The sequence below is a fragment of the Gordionus sp. m RMFG-2023 genome, chromosome 1, assembly GCF_954871325.1.
Source record: "Gordionus sp. m RMFG-2023 chromosome 1, tfGorSpeb1-WG-v2, whole genome shotgun sequence".
Taxonomy (NCBI): Eukaryota; Metazoa; Nematomorpha; class Gordioida; order Chordodea; family Parachordodidae; genus Gordionus; species Gordionus sp. m RMFG-2023.
In genome coordinates this window covers 44241124-44253585 of record NC_088775.1, presented here as the reverse complement: position 1 = coordinate 44253585, position 12462 = coordinate 44241124, and the positions used below count along the sequence as shown (strand labels likewise).

Genomic DNA, 12462 nt, shown 5'->3' with positions numbered 1-12462 from the left:
TTGTTATTAAGGAGATGTGATCGATGTATAGTAAAAAATGTGAAAGTGATACCGGGAGAGGAATGTATAAATCAGCATCGACTAGTTGTAGGAGATCTCACTCTTAAAGGTGCCAGGGTCACTAAAAGAAAGTTTGTCCCAAGGCTGAAGGTTTGGAAATTGAAGGAGGAGAATGCTAGACGTCAATTCAATATGGCATTGGCGTTTAGGGAGGCGGAGGTGGCACAAGCATCTGGGGTGAATGACAAGTGGGAAGCCATGAAGAAAGCCTGGGTAATGACAACTGAAGAGGTATGTGGATGGACAAAAGGGCCGCCTAGACATAAGGAGACGGAGCCCGGAGGTAGCGAAAGCCGTGGATGAGAAACGGAGGTGTTTTAAAGTATGGTATAATAGCAAAGAAAATAGTGATAATGATATTTACAATGGCTAAAAAAAATGCTAAGAAATTAATAGCGAAGGCTCAAGAAGAAAAGGTTTGCTAAAGAAATGGAATGCGCTGATGGAATTGGAAATATGGTTCGAATGGCAAAACAGATGTCAAAAAAGAGGCAGAAAAATATGGAAGGAAAAATGACGATTGATAGTAGTGGTATTAAGAACACCTGGAAGATTTATATGAAAGGACTTTTGATTGAAGAAAATGAATGGAATAATAATATTAGTTTTGCAAAGGTAGAAGGTCCAGGGTGTAAATTTGGCAAGGACAAGATAAAGAGAGCAGTGAAAAAGATGAAGAAAGGGAAGGCATCGGGTTTAACGATGGTGGTATCAGAGATGTTTAAAGGTTCTGATGATTTAGGGATTGAATGGTTAATGAATTTAGCAAATCAGATTGTCACAGAAGGTACTATTCCCTAGGACTGGTGAAGAAGTATAATTATCCCAGTATACAAGGGGAAAGGTGATCCTTTAGATTGCGGGTCTTACAGAGCTATTAAACTCTTGGAACATGCAATGAAAGTATTTGAGAGTGTTAGAGAAGCGTTTAAGGGAACAAATTAAAATTGATGAAATGCAGTTTGGTTTTACATCGGGAAAAGGCACGACAGATGCAATTTTTGTGGTGAGACAAATTCATGAGAAGTATCTTGCGAAGGAAAAGAAACTCTATTAAGCGTTTGTTGATTTGTAGAAAGCATTTGATAGGGTGCCGCGTGAGATTTCAAGATGGGCCTTGAGAAAATCCGGTGTGGAGGAATGGTTGGTTACCGCAGTGATGGCAATGTATGTTAAAGCACAAACAGCAGTACGGACGGATTATGGTGATAGTGACAGCTTTGAGGTGAAGGTAGGACTTTATCAAGGATCCGTGCTGAGTCCATTATTATTTATCTTAGTAATGGATGTGGTGGCTAGAAAAATGCGTGAAGGACTTCCCTGGGAGATATTATATGCAGATCACCTTGTATTAATGGCAAACAGTGAGGGAGAAATGAGGGATAGTTAGTAAATGGAAGATGACTATGGAAGCAAAGGGTCGGAAAATGAATGCATCAAAAACAAAGGTGATAATTGGTGGGAAAAATCTAAAGATGGAAGAATCCTGTAAGTGGCCTTGTGGTGCATGTGGGAAAGGAGTTGCTAGAAATTATATCCAATGCACCAGATTCCAGAAATGGGTACATAAAAGATGTAGCGGGAAAAAAGGCAGTTTGATGTTAGAAAGAATGACCTTTATTTGTAAAACATGCATGAAAGGGATACATAATAATGATAACCTAAAAAATGGTGGTCTGGATATTGGCAATGGGTTAATCCTAGAAAAAGTGGATAAGTTTTGTTATTTAGGTGATATGCTAAACGCAGATGGTGGTGTTGATTCTGCCGTTGTTGCAAGGATCAGACAAACTTGGAAGAAATTCAGAGAGATGTCGTCTATTCTAACAAATAAAAAAGTTACTCTGAAGTTAAAGGGGAAAGTTTACGTAAGCTGTGTGAGGAGTTGTTTAGTTTATGGGGGTGAAACATGGGCAATGAAAGCAACTCACGAAGCCAAATTAGAAAGAACAGAGATGAGGATGGTTAGATGGATGTGTGGGGTATCTTTGAGAGAGAGAAAAACTAGCAAGGAATTGCGAGCAGAAATGATTGGTATGGTAATGCGACAAAATAGACTAAGATCGTTTGGTCATGTGGAACGTATGACAAGAGATGACTGGGTAAAGTGATGCACAAGGATGGAAGTAGGAGGATCAAGACCTAGAGGAAGACCCAAGATGACGTGGACAAATGTGATAGAGGCGGATATGAGAAGCATGAATCTTACAAGTATTGATGCTCAGGACCGTCAAAAATGGAAAAGAAAAATCAGAGGGAAAACTGGCCTACCCGGGTAAACCTGGAAATTGCCATAAAACGGAGAAGAAGAAGATAAGATAGGTATTCTAAACATGCTGAAATACATTTCGGGTAAAATCAGATTTTTAAATTTAAAAAAACACGCTCAAAAATGATTTCAAGTTGAAAAATAACATTGTCAGAAAAACACATTGACGCTAACATATATTTCTAATTTGCATTTTTTTTCCTGGGTGGTCCAACTACACTCTTTTGCATCCTGCTGCACACAGAACAATTGTGAAGCAAATACAACTAGAATAAATCAAAATTAAATAAAGAAAATGCTCATAGTTTTCATCTTCAGTGTCAAATTCCAAAGTAGTGTTGTTAAACGGCCCGTTTTGAGTCGATTTTTAAAAAAGGCTAACTCAATATTTCATCCAGAAAAATATTACGCAAGCCTGAAGATTTTTCTCATAGAAGGAACAAAGGTTTGACATATATTATAATCTCGAGCCTTAGGCAATATTTTTCTAGCTAAAATATAGAGTTAGCCGTTTTGAAAAATGGCTCAAAATAAGTCGTTTAACAGCACTATTCAAAACCCATTTACCCTATTTTAAAAGTCCATAAAACAATATTTAAATTTTACCAGATGATTTAATAATTGATTTTGTTATAGATAAAATGAACCATTTCAATAGTCATCCTATCAAGATGATTAAAAAAATATTACCACAAAAAATATATTTTTCCAACAAGTAGAATTTCTTAATCAATTTAAAAATTTATGCATGGAAACCTGCGGAAACGTTGTTAAGCCCCTGAAAAAAAACACATTTGTCAATCTATAAAATAAGAAAAGAAAAATTACCCTGATTCTTCTCATTGCTATAACGATATCCGTCCGGTTAGTTGGTTTGGGGACTTCCATGCTTCCGATATACTAAATTAAAAAAATATGTAAATTAAATTTTGAAAATTAATTTATATAAATTCTGAAGGAGTGTTAGGTAAATTTACTAAGAAGTAATGCTGTAAACATTTAATAAATTTCTTTCACGTTTGTAGTTCATATTTAGCCATTGGATTCAATATTTTACTTTAGGGCTCACATTCATGAATAAAGATTCTCTTAAAATATATAATGGGTAAGTCATTGAATTGGGAAATATTTTTATAATATTTTATATAAAAAACAAACTATTTTGTTTTATAGATTAAAATATAGATATAGGAAATAAAGTTAAAAAATAGGAATTCCACAATTAAGAATCATTTCAAATATTTAAATAATTTCGAATATTTACCGATTATTTCTAATAATTCGATTGAATAATAGATAGAAATTTATTCGGCAGATAGTATGTTTTAATTAATCGTATTCGAATCTAATAATTTTGTCATTCGTAAAATATGAATCGAATAATTATTTTAGGAAGTAATTTATACGAATAAATAAATATTAAGAGTTGGTGGTGTTTAATTTTTTTTTAATGGAGAAATACTACTGACATGGGGATTTTTTTAAAAATTTTATAAATTATCTACCATTACTTTATTATGATAGAATATTTAAAATTCAGTTCTTCAATATAAAAATAATAAGAAAATTTTTTCCTGCAAACCCTAATTGAATTTATAAATATCCATGTTGGGGAAAAAAGAATTCCTAACATAACAGTCCTGAACAAGTTTATTTTTGAGATTCGAAAATTGGAATTTTTTAAAAAAATATCAATTCTTTCTACACATAGGTTTCAGGTTAAATAAATATAGGATTTAGATTAATATCTGTCTTATAATTTCTCTAATAAATTAGGTTGAATATAGTTAGGATAGGTCTATGGGATGTAGCTTTAGTCATTACTTGCTTTTAAGGTACAATTAGTAGTTTATAGTTAAAATACCTTTTTTGATAAGTAATTTAGTTTGCAATTTAAGAAAAATTCCACACTTGATTAATTTTGCTCTATAAGATAATCACGTAGAAAAAGTTGATATATTACAATTTAATATTAGTAAAAATTGAGCTCTAGCTCTATATAATGTCCCCAAAATTTTTAAGGTTTATTTCAATTTTATATAAAGCTTAGTGTATAACGTAACATCTATATTTATTAATATTTTTTGAAATAAAGAAATTTGGCTATTATTATACAGTGTCATTTTTTTCGGTGTATCTTTTCCTAAACAATATGATGTAGCATTCGTTTTTTAAATAATAAGCAAATATTTAAGAAAAGACCAATTAGATATTTGTGTGTATACAGAAAGATAATTCTTACAAAATTTCTGTTATGATTTTTTTCAAGGTTATACTATTCGTTCCTTTGTTCTTTTTCATCTTCCCAAGATACCTCTAGTATTCGTTTTTTAAATTATAACTCAAATAAGAAATGGCAGATTAGATATGTGCGTATACATAAAGATAATACTTGCCTTGAAGATTTCTGTTATGATTTCTTTCAAGATTATACTATATGTCCCTATGTTCTTTTACAACTTTATCCCCCCCCCCCTCAAGTGAATTATTTAAAAGATGGTTAAAGCATTTAATTGCATAAGAAATTTAAAAAAATTATTTTTAAAATTGTGGATTAAAATTAATTAATGAAAAAAAAAATTGAATATAAATTCTTCCAAATTGAGGCTTGAAAGTCTTTGACAAAGCTATTTTAGCCATTTATTAACTAATATTTTGTGCTGGAAAAATGTTTGCATGAATAATTTTTTGATTGATATTTCTGGGTATATTAGCATGAGAATATAAATAACAATATTGAAAAAGGTTTATTCTTTTGAAAAATTATTCGAAAAGAAGTATTTAATATAAAAATAAATAAAAATTTGAAAAAATTAATATAAACTAGAATTGCGTCATTTGGCAATGGGTGAGTTTAATATTTTTTCATATATATTTATATGAAAATATTATTATAAATAGATAAAATAAATAAAAAAATGATATTATTATTGATGATTTATATCTTAGCTTTTTAAAAATAAATACATTATAATTGAATATTTTTTGATACGGCTAGTGCTGTTAAATGGCTAAATTTGAGCCGATTTTTAAAAATGGCTAACTTAATATTTTATCCAGAAAATAATGCATAAGCCTCGAGATTTAGTAGATCAAACCTTTCGCCATCTCAATGAGTAAAGTTTACAGGCCTGCATAATATTTCTCTGGAAAATATATTGAGTTAACGGTTACTCGGCTCAAATCGAGCCATTTAATTTGGCCAATTTGGCATCAGTATTAATACAATGTTGATAAACTTTAAAAGTACCCTCTAGAATAATGCATGTCAAAAAAATCTGACAAAATATCCAGACCTGCCCCCCGATTTTTTTGACGAGGTCTAATATGACGCTACCTATTGTAGGAATAATCGATAGCTAATGTTGTTAAAAGTTAATAGTTACACTTTAAAAGTTAACTAATAACTAATTAGAGTTATATTTCAAATTTAATTATATATATTGCAAGTTTAACACAGTATGATATTTATTTTTCAAAAAATCTTAATAAATTTAATTTTAAAAGTTTAAAAATTTTAATTAAATCATATGTTAAATTTATAAAAAATTTTAATATTTTGGACATGTTTATATTTTTATATTAAAAAAGCTTAAATTTATTTTTCTATAAAATTTCAAGTTTACAAAAGTATTTTTTGATATTTTAGGTTTAGCCTTAACAATAAAATATTTTCAAATAGGTGCCTTAAAGGCTTTCCCCTGACTAAACTATTTTTTTACAAGTGCGATTGATTAGTGACATTATATTTAATAAATAAGCAGCATGTTGGATTTGGCAAATAATAGATAATCAATTATTAATATTATAAAAGGCAATAATTAGTAACAGTTTAAAATGTGTTTGTAACTAATTTCTAACTATACTATTCCAATAAAAATAAGAAACTGGCTTAAACTATTATTTTATGTGGAAAAGCATATATGGAGTTTTGTTTAAAAAAATAAATACTTGCAATTCTGGAATATTTTTCACTTATATTAATATAATATTCAAAAGACGGACTTTAATATTTTCTTAATTAACCACCAATTTTTGCGCTGATATTAAGCGAAATTGTGATATCATGACAAAAAACCAATTTTTATAAATAACTCAAGAATTTAACTATTTAATAATAACAAATTTAATCTTTTCTTAGACACAAAAGAAATATTTTATTTAAGTAGGGACTAGAACACAACACAGGAAAATTTTTTTATTGTTTTATTGCAAAATATTAAATTTGAAGTTATTATTTATTAGCTTTTTAAATATTGTTTTTGTAATTTTTTTCTTTAGCTCAGATTATCGGCGACAAATAACTGAAATGACACTTTTACATTGATGTGTAAATTAATTATTATACTTCAGAATTTATTGCTATTTTTATTAAAAAATAATAAATATGCTCGTGTTGCTATTGGTGGAAATTTTTTGATATAAAAATAATTCAAAGTTTTATTACTCAAAAGTTTTAAGAATTGCATAACTTTTATGAAAATTTTCACAATTCTTTAATTTTACATTAAAAATGGCTCATATATTTATTAACTTTCATGAAAATTTTAACAATTCTTTTATTTTACATTAAAAATGATGGCTCATATATTTTTTTTCGTTGCGTAATTTACGGGATTTTTTTTTTTTTAATTTTAAAAGTACGTGTTATTGATGATATTAAGTTAGGACTATTAAATCAAATACTATATAATTAAGCAATTTAAATTTTAAGGATTCTATATAAATTTATATCATTTAATTAATTAATTTAAATCTGATATATGTTTAATACTTAATAAATAATTCACATATATATGAATGACAAGAAGATTTTCTTCCTGTTCTGAGGATGCTCTCCTTAAGATCCCTCCATAAACGCTCAATACGTTGAAAGTTTCTGCTGTGATTGACTGAGTAATGATCATATCCATTTTCATTAAGATCGTTAAAACTTGAAAATATACTATTTTAAGATTTAATTTACCCCTTCCATTTGTCCGTCATTATAATTGAATCAGTATGAACGTGCTAATCTCTTTTTCAGTTTCAGAAATAAATTTCTACCATACCTTGATATCCCACCTACAACCCAAATGGCATTTGATTATAAAATCCTTCCTGTGTTATTTTTTCTTTCAAATATATGGGATTCATCTATTTCGATTATATGTCCAGGGTCCCCTATTTCAAGAGATGACCTGTGTATGCTAGCTTTTTTAAATATTGCATACCTAAAAAAACTTATTGGCATATTTTACCATTTCCCAATAGTACTTCGTGCCAACCCTATTAAACTATCACTGTCATTATAGAAGTCCTGGACACAAAAAGATATAATAGCTGGATAAATTTGTTCATAGGAAGATTAATATTTTAAAATATAGTGCCTAGTTAATAAAATAATTTAAAAATTAATATAATATTTAACCCTTCTACATAGAATAGCTGCTTGAGCATCTTACTCCATAAGATGCCGCATTTTTCTCCAATTTCATGCTATTATAACAACAAGTGTAATTAAAAATAGCTCATGTAAAAAAAATTCATGGTTCTTTTGTATATGAAATTATGATCTCGGTAAAATTGATGTCCATAAAAAGGGAGGGGGGGGGGAATATTTGTTAAATTTAAAATTTTTATACATTAAATTAATATTTATTAATTGAAAAATTTTCAACTAATGGTCACAATAAAATACACCAATTACCACAATGGCATATTTAACTATTATTCATTAATAAAAATATATTTAAAAAAAATAAATATAAAAAAAATAATATTAAAAATTTCTCCTAGTTTCAGTGACTTGTATAGTATATGTTAAATTTATTTATTTATTCCTTCCTTCGAGTTTTTAGGACCGGCCCAATCCAATTTATTTTTTCAAATAGAATTTTTTTGACCGATTCGACTATTTTTAAAAGGTAATTCGAACTCTTAATTCTTTAAAAAAAAGCAGTTAGATCGAGTTCAGCAGAAAGAGTGCAAGCTCTACTACCTATCCTTTTAAAAATAAATATTTATCATATTTAATTTATTATAATATTTCATCATGATAAAATTATTATTTTGAAAATCAAATTTATATAATAATCTTTCTTTTGAAATAAATTTTTTTTTATCAATTTATTTTATTTTGTATATGTATATAATCCATCTTAATCTTGACATTTGAAAAAAGGAGAAGTTAAGCCTTTAAACAACAAACTATTATAAAAATTTTATTCTATAGCCCAAGGCCGTCTAACACGGGGAGGGATACTAAGTAATGGTGTCATTGAAATTTCAGGAGGTTAACTTGGGGGGAGGGAAAGGATTATCAACTTAGTTTGCATGCATACTAGGCATTCCATTTACAAATGGCCCGACCGGTGGAAATTTAGCTGATGCCTGGCCCGGCAAGTTTCAATCTTTTACTAAGGTTAACCGGCCCGACTTTAAAATTTTTTTTAAATGCAAAGTCTAAACCAAAATATATTTTGTTAAATCCAAAACAAACAACTTTTTAATCTTATAAAGTGGTTAATAGTATATTTTAAGAATATTACTTCATAAAATATCAGAATTCATTGAATATATATTCAAAATTTTTTTTTGCCCAGCTAACTATTTTTTTTTTCCTGGCCCGCCACAAAAAATATTTCAGACAACACCCGGCCCATGGGCCAGACATTGCAAATCTCTAACTCCAGTTATAATTAAATTATTTTTAACTTAGTCGTTAAGAACAGGGCTGTGAATTTTCTTTTAAAAAGTTCGGGCTCAGTGAAAATTCCTAAACCAGATTTGGTTTCAGGATTTGGAGTCCAGAAAAATAAGGACTTATAATATAGTTAAACCAGAAACATGAGTTTTTTAAATGTAATTTTCGAGAGGGTTTTTTTCTTCGTCAACGATTATCCATAGCGATTCTCAAAGCTAATTATATCAGTTTCAATGGTAGTCTTCTAGCCAAAGAGCTATCCTAGACAACACTTACGTCCCTTTTTCATTTTTGTTTCCCTGCGTCACACCATCTCCGTTCTTTTTTTTTTATAGTATTATTATATATTTTTCAAACATTTTTAAATATATTAAAACATAAAATATTATATTTTCGTTTTTTTTAATACTTTATATTATTTATTATTTGAAAATTGAAAATAAAGGATTCTTATTAAATAAAAGGAAATCTATCACTATAAATAAAATAATCAATTTTAAAAAAAATTTTTATATTTTAAAAATTCTATTGCGAATTATCATGATATCTTCCAAAATTGAGACTGCCACTTTAGTTTGATAATACATTTTTTAATGATGAAAATGCTCCTTTGACTAGCCTAATAATTTATAAGTTTAAATAAGTTTGTGATGCTAGAAGACCTAGAACAATTTTCACCAATTTATATAATTTTGGATAAATATAACTATTATTTTTCCATAAATATGTACCTCCCTAAATCGCATATGCCCTAATTTTTCACTGGGAATTTTTTTTTCATTTTTTCTATTTTCTAAACGACATTTTTCCTTATATCATAAAATTTTGAGAGGCACATTTGTTAAGGTGGTAATCTCAAATTTGTCACTTTAAGTAATATCAAAATGTCAGCAAGCTTAGCTACTGAAATTTATTATGATTCATTTAGATTAACTCCAGATGTTGTTACGAAATCCATACAAATATCCTTCTACATTAACAATCGATCTAGCATTACTTGCAACGTGCCTTACTCGGTCAATAATCGTTATCGAATAAATTGCCTTTAAAAAATCATTCATGAAAATGATTCCACAAAAAAGAATTTAAAAAAAAGACTTTTAATACTGAAAATATTTTCTAAAAAACAATTTTTTAACCCTAAATTTTAAAAGAGGGGTGTTTGGTTTCAGTAAAATCTTGAGGGTTCATGCTTTTAGAACTGATTAGGAATGCATAGACGTCATTTGCTTGGGGGGAGGACTGTAGGTGGCTTTGTTGTAGCCTTTACAATCTCAGAGGGCTCAATAAAATTTTAAATTATTTTCAAAGGGACCTTTTTTAGCTAACATTTTGAAAATGACTGCATAAAAAAAAATTCCAAAATTTTAGGAGGCTAACTCTAGTGCCGCTACTGATGTCATAACCTGATCAAATAGTGTCTAGATTTAGAAAATAAATTATAAGTTTTTTAGATTATAAATTAGGGACCAGACACTAGAAAACTCGTCCCCTTTTCTTCAATTTATGCATCCTTTTTCTCTAACATCACCCCCACTCTTTTTTCCATAATTATATACAATAATATAACTATAAACTAGGCCTATTCAAAAACAAATCGAATAGTATGCAAATAGTAAGTTATTCGCTTTTTACGAATAGGAATAAAGAATTATTCAAATATATGCGATTTATTTGCTTATTCCCAAATTATTAGAATAATCAGTTTTATTCAAAAATTATCAGATTAATTATTAATATATATTTTTTTATAAAAATTAATCATTTATTTCTATTGACAACACATCAATCTGATGTGATGAACAAGGTATACATTAACTCAGGGCATACATCAACAGGCGTGTAACCAAGGGGGGAGGATTCAACCCATAGCAAAGTTGCCTGTTCTCGCGATATCATTTTAAGCGAATAAAAACTTCCCCCATATACCCTCCCCCTTACCCCCAAAAATATATACAATAACAAATAAAAAGAAAAAATGAATAACTTTAAAAAAATTTTAAGATAAGTGAAAACCCAAAATTGATTTAAAAAAATATAATATAGCCAAAGTCCTACAATAAGTGGTTCTAAAGACCTCCAATAACTGGCGGAAGACCTACCTAGTAGTGCACCTCCTCTACCTATAGACAAATCCTGGAAACGTCTATGGTTGAAAGTTTCCCCAAAATTGGGGCTCCTCAGAGCCGGCGGGAACATCATCAATAAATATAAGCTCCGCCCGTGGTCCTGTTAATATTATATTTCCTTTCTTCCTTCTTTTTTGCCAGATTGAATATCAAAATTTATGATGTTCATATTCATTCATATTTCTTGTGATAAATATAATAAAATAGAAAAATATTCGCGTTGTTTATCTTGAAAAGTAACGAGTTGCAAGTTGCAATCTTAAAAAGGTAACTAGTTAGAATTTAAATGAATAATTATTACTAACCAATGTAAGCTACTTTTAAAATATAACAACTAGTTAATAGTTACCTTCAGGCGCGTACGCAGGAATTAGGTCTGGAGGGGGGGGGATAATAAATTTTTTTGAGAAATATTATTGTTTTTTAAAAATATCAAGCATAAATTTATTAGGACTAATAACTATCCCTAATACACAATTTTAAATTAATGTGAATTATAAAAAAAATATATGTAAAGAATCACTTAAATGACCCAAAATAGAAATTTGAATTTTTTGAGCCTTTACACAAAAAGTTTCTTAGGAATAATTTTATTTTGTATGTTATATATTTACAATGTAAAATCCAATCTTCGTTGGAATTGAGCTAATTTTTCAATTATCTAACCCTTGCTTGTCGTCAAATGTCTATGAATATTCAAAAAATCCAAACCTTTCAATCTACTTTCACATGTTGTAATTCTTGGTATGTTTTTCAGAGACCTACAGGCCCGGCCCCTGGGCCGGACAGTATTTTAATTTTTTTAAATATACCCGGGCCGGGCCCGAAATTTTTTTAAAAAACCACCCCGGCCGGACCTTAATTTTTTTAAAAAAACACCCAAGCCGGGCTGTATTTGTTAAAATAGCCTATATTTGAATCGTTATTATTAGCTATAAAAATCAAAAATAAATATAATTTATTTTTAAAAAATCCGGGCCGGGCCTGAAAATTTTATTTAAAAAAAAGCTGGGCTGAGCCTGTAAATTTAAAAAAAAAAGCCGAGCGGCCTAAAAAATTTTTTAAAAAAAGCGTAAAAAATCTTTAAAAAAAATCCGGGCCGTGCCCTGCAAATGGTACTTCTGCAGGCCTTTGTTATTCTTCTTAAAAAAGAGAGTGTTCTCTCATTAGTTTACTAATGGGAAGAGTTTATAAACCCTTTTAATACATTGGAAATTTAATCTAAAATGTGTTTGAAATAACGCAGAGCATCCATAGCATTTTTTGGGACTATATCAACTATAGTTGATTTTATAAACATAGTTATTCAGCTAGTAAGG

At 28.9% G+C, this 12462-nt stretch overlaps 1 protein-coding gene across 4 annotated transcripts in view; it reads right to left on the bottom strand.

Moving 5' to 3' along the window:
* The window catches only part of LOC135931404 (uncharacterized), a 68765-nt gene that overhangs the window by 39456 nt on the left and 16847 nt on the right, over positions 1-12462 (bottom strand). For all 4 annotated transcript variants that reach the window (XM_065468481.1, XM_065468484.1, XM_065468482.1 and 1 more), the window contains exon 3: positions 3158-3229. In XM_065468481.1, the coding sequence (XP_065324553.1) occupies positions 3158-3229 (72 nt within the window). The remainder of the gene's footprint in view (positions 1-3157; positions 3230-12462) is intronic.